The 11,802-nt window shown below is 43.8% G+C and overlaps 2 protein-coding genes across 2 annotated transcripts; one reads left to right on the top strand and one right to left on the bottom strand.

Annotated features, from left to right (window-relative positions):
- The first annotated feature begins 5,223 nt into the window (after positions 1-5,223).
- Positions 5,224-7,282, top strand: LOC125549197 (S-adenosyl-methionine 4-1-methyl-2-pyrrolidinyl-3-oxobutanic acid methyltransferase). Its single transcript, XM_087517142.1, has 5 exons — positions 5,224-5,352; positions 5,499-5,891; positions 5,969-6,235; positions 6,330-6,675; positions 6,979-7,282. Exons 1-4 carry the CDS (start codon positions 5,278-5,280, stop codon positions 6,669-6,671), a joined length of 1,077 nt encoding a protein of 358 aa, XP_087373268.1. The 5' UTR covers positions 5,224-5,277; the 3' UTR covers positions 6,672-6,675; positions 6,979-7,282.
- Positions 7,283-8,808: 1,526 nt separating this feature from the next.
- On the bottom strand, positions 8,809-9,392 carry LOC147981533 (uncharacterized). Its single transcript, XM_087517144.1, has 2 exons — positions 9,178-9,392; positions 8,809-9,077 (listed from the first exon to the last, which is right to left on the bottom strand). Exons 1-2 carry the CDS (start codon positions 9,313-9,315, stop codon positions 9,015-9,017), a joined length of 201 nt encoding a protein of 66 aa, XP_087373270.1. The 5' UTR covers positions 9,316-9,392; the 3' UTR covers positions 8,809-9,014.
- Positions 9,393-11,802: the final 2,410 nt, after the last annotated feature.

The raw sequence follows: 11,802 nt of genomic DNA on the forward strand, positions 1-11,802 counted from the left end.
CAAGAACTCTCTAGTTCTTCTTCTTTTGGATCCACACCATCTTGATGGGAATCCTTGGAGTTGTAGTCGTACTTGATGAAGTGGAACTTGAAGTGGTCTTGGAAATCCACTTGACCAAGGTCTTAGGAGCTTCTTCAAATGCATCAATTTCCTCTTGAAGCTTGTCCTTGCCTTTTTGCTTGTAGTCTTGTGGTGGAAGATCATCTTGAGCTTGTGTCCCCTTGAAGGAAGTGTCATACTTCTCTTGTTGAGGAACAAACTTTGTCTTGGGATATTGATCTTCTTCCCACTCAACTCCATTGGCATTGAACTTTCGTTCAAAACCAACACCTTGATTCTTCCGGTGCATTCCTTGCTTGCGCACAATTTCCTCGAATTGCTTACTCCCGGCAAGGCTTTTGTACACTCCTTTCTCTATAATTCCCTTCAATAAGCTATTTTCTTGCTCAAGTGTAACTTGGCTAAGAGAATCATTAGTGGAATCAAGAGAACTACTAGAAGCAACAATATTGGATTTAGCATGATCATTGTTACTACTAGAGGAAGAATCTTTCTTGTTCTTGTTACTAGACTTGACTTGAGGCATGTAAGTGGATAAGAGTAAACGCTTGGCAATGTAAGAACTTTTCTTGTGGAGATCATCATTGATTGCCTTTAAAAACTCATGCTCTTGCTCAAGATTGAGCTTTTCAAAGCGTAACTTCTCATGAGCTCTTAAAAGTTCTCGATGATCTTCGAAGATAGTTTCATGAGCTAACTTAAGAGTGTTTAGTTCTTTAGTTAGAGCCTCAATCTTCTCCTTATCATTGTCATTCGTTTTATCTTGATTAGCATGATTAGTTGATGTTTCATCGTAGTATTCATCACTAGAGTTGTCAACAAGTAAATCATCATCACCTAACAAGTCATCTTCATCACTATTAAAATCAACATACTCGGGGTGTGTTACCTTAGGACCTTTGGTCATGAAGCATCTTCCAATTCCTTCATTTTGTGAGTCAAATATATCGTAGGAGTTGGTTGTCACAAGTGCTAGACCGGCAACACCTTCATCTTGAGTATATTCGGAGTCGGAGTGATAACTTCTCTCGGAGTGGTCGTCGGAGTCGGAGCCGGATACCCATTCACCAACATGAGCTTGATGTCTTCGTTTTATGTAGCTCCTTGATGATTTTTCCTTCCTTTCCGAATCCTTGCTTCTCCGTGAGTATCTTCGTTCATAACGATCATCTCTACTCCTTCTCTCTCTTGGTGGTGATTCTTCTCTTTTGCTTCTTCTTTTTGGAGAGTCTTCTCTTCTCTTGTAGGGAGTCGTACACTCATTGGAATAGTGTCCGGGTCTTCCACAATTGTAGCAGTTTCGCTCTCGACTAGAAGATCTTTTGTCATTGTAGGACCTTGACTTGGAGCTTCTATCTTTGCTTCTACTCTTGTAGAACTTGTTGAAGTTCTTCACCATTAAGCTCAATTCTTCATTGAAGTTTTTTTTCTCACTTGATGATGTAGGGGCTTCACATGAGGCTTTGTAGGCACCACTTGATTTGTTGTGAAGTTCCTCTTTATCCTTAAGTGACATCTCATGAGCAACAATTCTTCCAATTACCTCCGTTGGCTTGAGATCTTTGTAATTGGGCATCATTTGGATCAATGTGCACACGGTATCATATTTTCCATCCAAGGCTCTTAGAATCTTCTTGATGATGAATCTATCGGTCATCTCTTCACTTCCTAAGCCGGCAATCTCATTTGTGATGAGAGCAAGCCTAGAGTACATTTCAGCGACACCTTCACCATCCTTCATTTTGAACTTGTCAAGTTGACTTTGAAGCACATCCAATTTGGATTCCTTGACGGAGTCAGTACCTTCGTGCATATCAATCAAAGTGTCCCAAATTTTCTTTGCATTCTCAAGATGGCTGATTTTGTTAAGTTCTTCGGGGCACAATCCGTTGAAGATAATATCACAAGCTTGAGCATTGTATTGCAACATCTTCAACTCATCCGCGGTAGCTTCACGGTTTGGTTCTTTCCCATCAAAGAAGTCACCTTGCAAACCAACACACACAATAGCCCAAACGGCGGGGTTATGTCCAAGAATACGCATTTTCATTTTATGCTTCCAACTAGCAAAATTAGTACCATCAAAGTAAGGACCTCTACGGTGATAATTTCCCTCGCTAGACGCCATACTCTCCTAGGTTGTGAAACCAAGGCTATGACCACCAAAAGCTATGGAAATCAAAGCAAATGGAGACCAAAGCTCTGATACCACTTATAGGATCGAAAGTATGTCTAGAGGGGGGGTGATTAGACTACTTGACCAAATAAAAACTTAACATTTTCCCAATTTTAGTTCTTGGCAGATTTTAGCTACTTTAGGACAAGTCAAGCAATCATTACACAATTCAAGCAAGCATGCAAAGAGTATATTGGCAGCAAAAAGTAAAGCATGCAACTTGCAAGAATGTAAAGGGAAGGGTTTGGAGAATTCAAATGCAATTGGAGACACGGTTGTTTTTCCCGTGGTTCGGATAGGTGGTGCTATCCTACATCCACGTTGATGGAGATTTCAACCCATGAAGGGTAACGGTTGCGCGAGTCCACGGAGGGCTCCACCCACGAAGGGTCCACGAAGAAGCAACCTTGTCTATCCCACCATGGCCATCGCCCACGAAGGACTTGCCTCACTAGCAGTAGATCTTCACGAAGTAGGCGATCTCCTTGCCCTTACAAACTCCTTGGTTCAACTCCACAATCTTGTCGGAGGCTCCCAAGTGACACCTAGCCAATCTAGGAGACACCACTCTCCAAGAAGTAACAAATGGTGTGTTGATGATGAACTCCTTGCTCTTGTGCTTCAAATGATAGTCTCCCCAACACTCAACTCTCTCTCACAGGATTTGGATATGGTGGAAAGAAGATTTGAGTGGAAAGCAACTTGGGGAAGGCTAGAGATCAAGATTCATATGGTAGGAATGGAATATCTTGGCCTCAACACATGAGTAGGTGGTTCTCTCTCAGAACATAAGAGTTGGAAGTGTAGATGTGTTCTGATGGCTCTCTCCACGAGTGAAGAGGAGATGGAGGGGTATATATAGCCTCCACACAAAATCTAACCGTTACACACAATTTACCAATCTCGGTGGGACCGAATCAACAAACTCGGTCAGACCGAAATAGTAAACCTAGTGACCGTTAGAGATTTTCGGTGGGACTGACATGCAACTCGGTAGGACCGATATGGTTAGGGTTAGGGCATAACGTAATCTCGGTGAGACCGATTACACAAACTCGGTGAGACCGATTTTGGTAATAAGCTAACCAGAGAGTTGGTCAGGTAAACTCGATGGGACCGATTTGCTCTTTCGGTGAGACCGAAATGTTACAAAAAGGAAACAGAGAGTTTACATTGCAATCTCGGTGGGACCGATCCGCTCTTTCGGTGAGACCGAAAAGTTACGAAAGGGAAACAGAGAGTTTGCAATCCCATCTCGGTGAGAACGAGATCCCTATCGGTAGAACCGATTTTCTAGGGTTTGGCAATGGCTATGACAAGTGAAACTCGGTGGCGCAGGGTTGAAAGAATCGGTAGGACCGAGTTTGGCTTTGGGTTTAGGTCAAATGTGGATATGGAAAAGTAGTTGAGGGTTTTGGAGCATATCACTAAGCACATGAAGCAAGAGGCTCATTAAGCAACACCTCATCCCTCCTTGATAGTATTGGCTTTTCCTAAAGACTCAATGTGATCTTGGATCACTAAAATATAAAATGAAGAGTCTTGAGCTTTTGAGCTTGAGCCAATCCTTTGTCCTTAGCATTTTGAGGGATCCACTTTCAACATCCATGCCATGCCAATCATCGAGCTTTCCTGAAATAATCATCTTGGAATAGCATTAGCTCAATGAGCTATATGTTATTATGAATTACCAAAACCACCTAGGGATAGTTGCACTTTCATAACCCTAATGATACCCGAACTCCAGAAATCGCGGAGCACGATCTCCTTAGCAATACACTCTGAGCGACCTGGAACAGAAAAGAGCCAGGCTGGCCTGGCCTGACACGGTAGCCGTTGGCGAAACCGCCAAATCAGCTAACCAGCAAGGTGGCAAAAGCCCTAGGGGTAAGCAAAATGCCTTCGTTGAGGACGACGGCGAGCACGCCGGCGGGCCGACTACGGCCAGCCACCGTCTCAACGGAGCCGCACCCATACTTGGCCAACATGGCATTCTCGAAGCTGCAACCATCCATGGATCCAAAGCCAGACAGAACCGGAGAAGAGTGCGGGAAGGGGCTAGGGCGACGCGAGCAATGCATCAAGGCAAGACAACGCATGCATCAAAGAGGGTGGCGGCACAACTCACACGAAGGAAGAAACCAAACCTGGAACAGCTGCCTGGTTGATGAAGTGCCCGTGGCGGATGGAAAACCTCTAGCTGTGCGGCGGAGCTCCTGGGCAGGGTGGCTGTCGCGCCCGGAGTGGCACACGACAGATGAGTGGACGCCGAGCCCACGTGGGCACGGCGGGTGGAGGGGTGGCCGCCGGTGCCGGGAAGGCAGCCGACGGTGGAGCTCACGCCTCCCTAGGCGCGGTGGAGCTCTCCTCACTTAGCCGGTCAGAGTAACCCCATATGATGTTGGGATTCCCACTGATCCTTGTCCAAGTACATGTTCACACCATGACCATATTCTAGCTTTCAGTTATTGCCCCAGCTCGTTTTTTCATCGTCTTAACTCTCAAGTGTTCTTTACACATTTGACCTTAATTCAGGCCTGTGACTCTCACTGTATTCTTAACTTTTGTCCTTAATCATGCTAGTTCATTATTTGTCTGCTGATGCATTAGTTGTGCAGCTGCCTGTGTCCAGTGTCAGTGGCAATTTGAGCACTGTAGTTCATTAAAAGAATGTGATAATTTTTACAGAGATAAGATATGCCCTTTCCTTCATATGGTAATTTTGTAAGCATGAAGAAACTTCTTAGATACCATGTTGGTCTAAAATGTTTTCCCTGTATGCTTTTTTCCATTGGATACCATGTTGGTCTGCTATTGACAGACAGGTCGTTAGTATTGTATTCTGAATTTCTGATCTGGATTTGACCAGCCTTTCAGTGACAGACAGGTCGCTAGGCTAGCCATAAGATTAAAATAATAGAGCAAGCTGACTTACTATTGCCCCCATTAAGTAGCCACAGGCCTAGATTCTGAAGATTCAAGATCTGGAGTGGAGCATATTTAAGATCTGGAGTTTAGCCTAGCTTGCTCCAAGCAAAGCCATGGCCTCCAAACAGACGCTGCATATGAATCAAGGACAAGGGGAAACAAGCTATGCTTGCAACTCCAGTGCTCAGGTGTCTTCTCCTGTCTCAACTAATTCTCTTATGTTCTTTGACACTTGAATTATCGGAAGTGCTTCACCAAAAACTTGCTCATACCTAGCTTATATTATTGATTTCTCAAGAAGTGGGGAAGTTAAGGAACTACAACTTGACTGCAGAGTGTTGAACAGAACAAGATGAAACCCCTCATAGAAGCAGCCATCCTTGACTTATGCAGCAGCAGCAGCACAATGTTGCCAACGAAGATGGTGATCGCCGATCTGGGTTGCTCCTCTGGCCCAAACGCTCTAACACTAGTGTCAATAGCTGTCCAGGCCATACACAGTCACTGCCTTCAGTTCGTACAGCCACCACCAGAAGTATGTGTGCTCCTCAACGACCTCCCCCACAACGACTTCAACACGGTGGTGAAGAGCCTGGTCACGCTCCATCAGGGAAATGACCCTATTGTCGTGACCGGTGTTGCACCAGGGTCGTTTTACGAGAGGCTATTCACTAGTGGCTCCTTGCATCTTGTCTGCTCGTCCAATAGCCTGCATTGGCTCTCAAAGGTGTGAGTCTGACACTGCTCAATGGGTTGATTTGTTCCATTACTTTTGGATTCGTAAGCAAAACCTTATCTTTACAGGCTCCTGAAGTGCTTACTAGTAACAAGATCTCGGCGTATGACATTGATGAGCATGCTAGGCTTCAAAAGCTCCCTATCGTCTTTGAGGCTTATGGACAACAGTTCAGGAAAGATTTCACACTTTTCCTCAAGCTAAGAGCCAAGGAATTGGTTCCAGGAGGTCGGATGGTTATTTCTCTTCCAGGGAGGCGTTCCGATGAACTTGCTTCTGAATTCTGTCACCTCTGGGAAACATTGGCTCAGATTTTACGTGTCATGACCATAGAGGTACGCTGCCCTTACTTTTCTAACATAGCATTATATGATTTGCTAACAAACACACGACTATTTGATATTTGTGGTCTTTTGGTACTATCGGTAGGGTGTGATAGACAGAGTGAAATTTGATTCTTTCTATGTGCCAATGCATGGACCTTCCCATGAAGAGCTGAAGGTGATCATTCAAGAAGAAGGATCTTTTTCGATCAGTGAGATGCAGGTGCACGACCCCCGAAGCTGTGTGGATAATGCGCTCATTGTCCCAAGTATGTTCGCAAGTATGATGAGAGCCGTATTTGAGCCGATAATTGTCCAACATTTTGGGGATGTCATGGATGAATTCATGGCATGCACGGAGCAGCGATGGAGCCAACCGGGCAGCTTGGAGGAAGAAGTTGCCGGAAACCCGCTAGTTATGCTGGTTGTATCACTCACGAAGGCATGACCAGGTAACTGCTGTTTATACTTGCTTGCCTTTTTGTAAAGGTACACTACACACCTTGTGACCTTGTCTCCTTTGATCTTTATGGTTAGTATCTAGAATAGTGACCTGTTACGCCCCTCTTAAGAGGTTATAGCGTGTCTTGAGATTTTAAAAGGCGACGACCAATGCATAGCACTTCATTATTTAACACATCCTTGAGTGTTGTGAAAGTTTTCATATCTATATATGACCGCTCAAGATTGTAACCTTGCTCTCTTTTTCCTTTTTATTTGACAAAATGGTCTCGATGTGTTATTTGTTTCTGAAGATTAAATTTGCTCGGGAGATTATGAACAGAAAAAGAACTTACAAGAGACTGCAGGGAGGATATAAGAGCAGAAACAAGACTAAAACTAAGTGCCCGGGCTGCCCGAGACTGTAACATTTGTTCTGGTTATTCTTTATATCTCCCTTTTCTTTCAGAAAGATGACGGGTGTTTCATTTTTTCGTGTAACTCAATTTTATTACAATGTTAGTCATGGCGACAGTTGACAGTATTGTAATACTTATTGTGTGATCCATTCCATAACAATGTCTCGAAACTCCAATTTACTGCTCTTATTCTTATTCAGTGAAAGATCTTACTCAGCTGACGGTGTTCGTGTTAATGACTTAATGCTAACGATGTACTCGAAATTTCGGTAAAACAGAGAATGTACTGGAAGTTCAGTTAACATTCTGTTTCTATATATGCTCAGTGGTAAGAGCCAACAAATTTAACCATGCCAAATAACAATTGTGCTGATCTATCAAAAATACAATCTCTAGCAGTGACAGGCTGTTATTCTTATCCGAATATGACCTTATTATTGGTCGTTGACCTTATTATTGCACCCAGTAAGCAGCCAGAAAATTATCCCCAGTTGAGCATAGAAAAGAACTGGACTTCCAGTTTGCAAGCAAAGGCATGGCCTCAAAATGACAAGTTTGCTGATCTAAAACAAACACTAGAAGTGAAAGGTTGTTAATGTATTATATCCTGATCTGAATTTGACATAATCTTTTATTCAATCTGTCTGTGAGTTGTCCCTCAGTTTGGTAAGAACGTTGACCCTATTAGCCAGAAAAGTCATCCCTACTTCCATCACACCTTCTCTCTCGGGCTCAAGGTATCTGAATTACAAAACAGATGGTGCATACACCCTCCGTCCCAAATTACTTGTTGTAGAAATGGATAAAAATGGATGTATCTAGAATTAAAATACGTGTAGATACATCCATTTATGTGACAATTAATTTTGTACGGAGGGAGTATGAATCAAGGAGAAGGAGAAACTAGCTATGCTCGCAAATCCATTTTCCAGGTATCATCTCCTCTCCTAAAAATTGGCTTCCAAAGACTGTCACATCAAGAATTTGTTCAGGATATATCTTGTATTACTGACTGGAGTTTGCTAAACTAACAACATAAAGAAAACAAGACCAGTATAGGGAAACTTTTAACTAGATTTCTGAAGAAGTACAAGTCGACTGCAGAGTCCTGAGTAGAATAGGATGAAGCCCCTAATAGAAGTGGCGATCGTTGATGTATACTCCCTCTGTATGCAACAACACAAGCACGTTGTCGCATGGAAAGATGGCGATCGTGGACTTGGGTTGCTCCTCTGGCCCAAGCGCGATACCACTGGCTTCGGCCGCGCTCGAGGCCACCCAGTCACTTTCTTCAGTTGCAACAGCCACCTTCAGAAATCAGTCTACTCCTTAATGATCTCCCATACAATGACTTCAACGTAGTGGTGAAGAGCCTGGTTGCGCTCCGGCAAATCAACGAGCCTGTTGTTGTGACTGGTGTTGTGCCAGGGTCATTTCTCTACGAGAGGCTTTTCCCTAGTGGCTCCGTGCATTTTTTTTCTGCTCATCCAAACAGCCTACATTGGCTCTCAAAGGTATGAATCTAACACCACTCCAGTAGCCTTGGTCCCTTCACTATCTGACCGTTTAGAGGAACAGGCTCCTGGAGATTTAAGGATAGACCAAATTCCAGCATATGACATCGATGAGAATGTCAGGTGTGAAAGAGCCCTGGAGGTTTGGGATCAAATGTATTGTTAAATAAGAACATAATATCTCCTGCAAAAAGTAAACAGGAACATAATATCTCCTGCAAAAAGTAAACCCCTTTGAATAAGATGTGTAGATCACAATTTTGGTTCGATTCCAGTGTGTAACGAGCAGCAGAGTGGGTGTTCCTCTGGTAAGCATAACGAGATACGCTGACAGACTGGAGGCACGCAGATGGCAATGCAATGCCGAACATTTCTTGCAAAGGAACATAATCCATCTCCGCTTTCCCCGAAACCAGCTCAGCTCTGCTTGTCGTCATGGCCGCCGCCTCCTCCGTCGGCGCTCTCCACCGGCGGAATGGTCTGCAGGGGAATCAGAAAAAAAAAAGTAGTGAGCGTGCATTGCGTCGAACAGGTTGTAGGCATGGGGCAACGTATGGGTGGCTGGTAGAGACTACTGTACCATGTCGGGCTTGTAGACGTTGTGGATGACGGAGGCCCCCGCGAGGAGGGAGACGACCACGACCACCGATGACCAGGCCAGCGACGGAGTCCCCGTCGGCAGCCGCCCACCGCCGAACTTCTTGCCGCCGCCGTTCATCCTTGCTCTCTCTCTCCTCCCCGATCTTCTTGATGAGGAGTTGAGGACTGGACCGTTCCTCTTTCTTCTGGCTTCTGGGCCCTGTGAAGCCCACACTTGAGCGAAAGTACTCTTCTAGTCCCCGGCTCAAATGAGCTCGGGTGATCAGTAAAATTCAAAAAAATATTGAAAACAAATTCAAAAAATTCTGAAATTTTTTATGACAAAAATTGCAAAAGTTTTAAACGTGTAAAATTTCATCGTGAAATAACCATGACAAAATAAAATTAGCACTCCAAAATGTTGTTGGAACTGACATTTTTGGAGCATCGATTCTGTTTTTTAGCCACGGCTTCTACAAATGTAATTTCATGATAAAATTTTGCATGATTTGAAAGTTTCAGAATATTTTAAATTGTTTTATAATATTTCTCAAAGAAAAAAAAATATATCCTGTATTAAAAGGAGCACTGTCTCGAAAAAGAAAACTAAAAAATGGACAAGGAGGAAGTACTGTTGCAGCCTGGAGCTCTCAGACCTGAAACATCTGTACTTTCTACATGTTTTTCTTTAGCAAAAATTGTTTGTTTCTCCATACGACCAAACTGGCTGGATTATAGTTTCCATATGATGTGTATTTCAGATTGCTTTTTTAGGCGATCTATTAGGCTTTGTTTGGATTACAATTTTCGTTTCAAATACCTCTGTGAAAAAAAATAGGTCTCTGTTCAGCATTTTGCTTTCGGTTGGTAATCTGCTCGTGGCCGATAAGATACACTTGTAAAATAAATACATCCGCATTAGATTACACCCCTTCCAAGCGCAGCCTTAAGAATTAATTGATTACCATCTAGATTTGCACTATATAGATGTGTCTTTGATACTAACATCACAACCGTTATAGGGACGAAAGGAATCCCATCGGGCTGGCCTAACCAAACATGGTGGTCAGCTCCTAGATTCAAAGTATGCTTCGCTAAATTGTGAGACTCAACATTTAAGCTCCTAAACTCATTACATGAAATAAAACTAACAAGTGTAGTTTAATCTCGTGGATGATAACTCCATAGGTAGCACCACTTCCTCTGTGAACTTCTTCTACTATCCCTTTGCAGTTTGATGCGACATGAATTCCATTTTCGTTCAGATCCTTGGCTAGAGTAAGCCCTTCGCATGATGTTCTGGTGGTGCCAGCCAACCTCTCGGACGAGCATTTGCACTCACCTGGGTTGCCCCGCTTGGAGTGAGTACTTGTATCTCTGATAAGTATGATGTTACGAAGGCATGTATGGCATGAGGGATCTCGAAAATGCATTCATGAATAGCCTTCCTTCCGGCGCACCAAATAGCCCATAGTGTCACTACAAACCTGGTAAACTCCGATCATGACAATGCCGACTGGATTGCCAATATCCGCTCCTTTTGCATTTTCCTCTTGGTGAATGCTCAGTTGATCAAGTACAGGTTCAAAAGACAGTACCCATGTGTTGTGCGACACAAGGCAGTTTAGCAAAGCGTGCCTCCATGTGTCATGTACCCCGCACACGAAGCAGGCTCTAGTAGTGGCCATGTTCTGCCGATGGAGGACCTCACCTGCTGGGATTGAATGCCTTGCTAGTCGCCAGATGAAGACCCTAAGCTTTGATGGAACCTCAAGTTTCCATATTAATCTCCATTCCTTGCTCTCTTTGCGGGTGTTGGATGGTCCTTGACGCTCCTCTAGCCATCTCTCTCTGTTTACTTTTGTCTGGACCAACATGAGATATGCGGAGCCAATCGTAAAGTTGCCACGAGGTTCTTCACTCCATGCCCAGAAATCCGCAATCCTCCTTGTACATAGTGGTATCTTTAGTGTTGCCTCGGCATCGAAAGGTGTAAAAACTGAACGGACAATCTCTACTCTCCATGATGTTGTTGAAGGTCCAATCAGTTCGGACACAAACTGAGGGGGGTCTTGAATTAGCGAAGTGATAGGTCTCCTATAGCTTTCACTTGGAATCCAATTATAGGACCAAATATTAGTAGATTCACCATCTCCAATCCTTCTAATCATACCTTGCGCCATAATGTATCTCCCATCTAGGATTGCTCTCCAAATCTGGGAAGACTGAGATCCCAGCTCTGCATCTAATAGTGAAACATGTGGGAAGTATACAGCTTTCAAAATCCTTGCACTCAACGAACCAGGGTCGTTCATGATCCTCCAAGCTTGTCTTGACAGGATTGCAATGTTGAAGAGCTCCAGGTCACGAAAACCTAGACCCCCCATGTACTTCGACATGGTCATAATGTCCCACGCAACCCACGCAGGCTTGTGTTTTCCTCTCTTACTACCCCACCGGAACTACCGTATAATTGAAGTAACACTTTCACACAGGCCTCCGGGTAGTCTGAAACAAGCCAGAGAGTAAACTAGAATTGCCTGAGCTACGGATTTTATGAGAACCTCTTTCATTGCCGCAGACAAAAGCTTCTCCATCCATCCCTTAACCTTTTACCAAACTCTGT

The sequence above is a fragment of the Triticum urartu genome, chromosome 3A (assembly GCF_056163025.1).
Source record: "Triticum urartu cultivar PI428250 chromosome 3A, HENAU_Tu73, whole genome shotgun sequence".
In the NCBI taxonomy this organism is placed as follows: domain Eukaryota; kingdom Viridiplantae; phylum Streptophyta; class Magnoliopsida; order Poales; family Poaceae; genus Triticum; species Triticum urartu.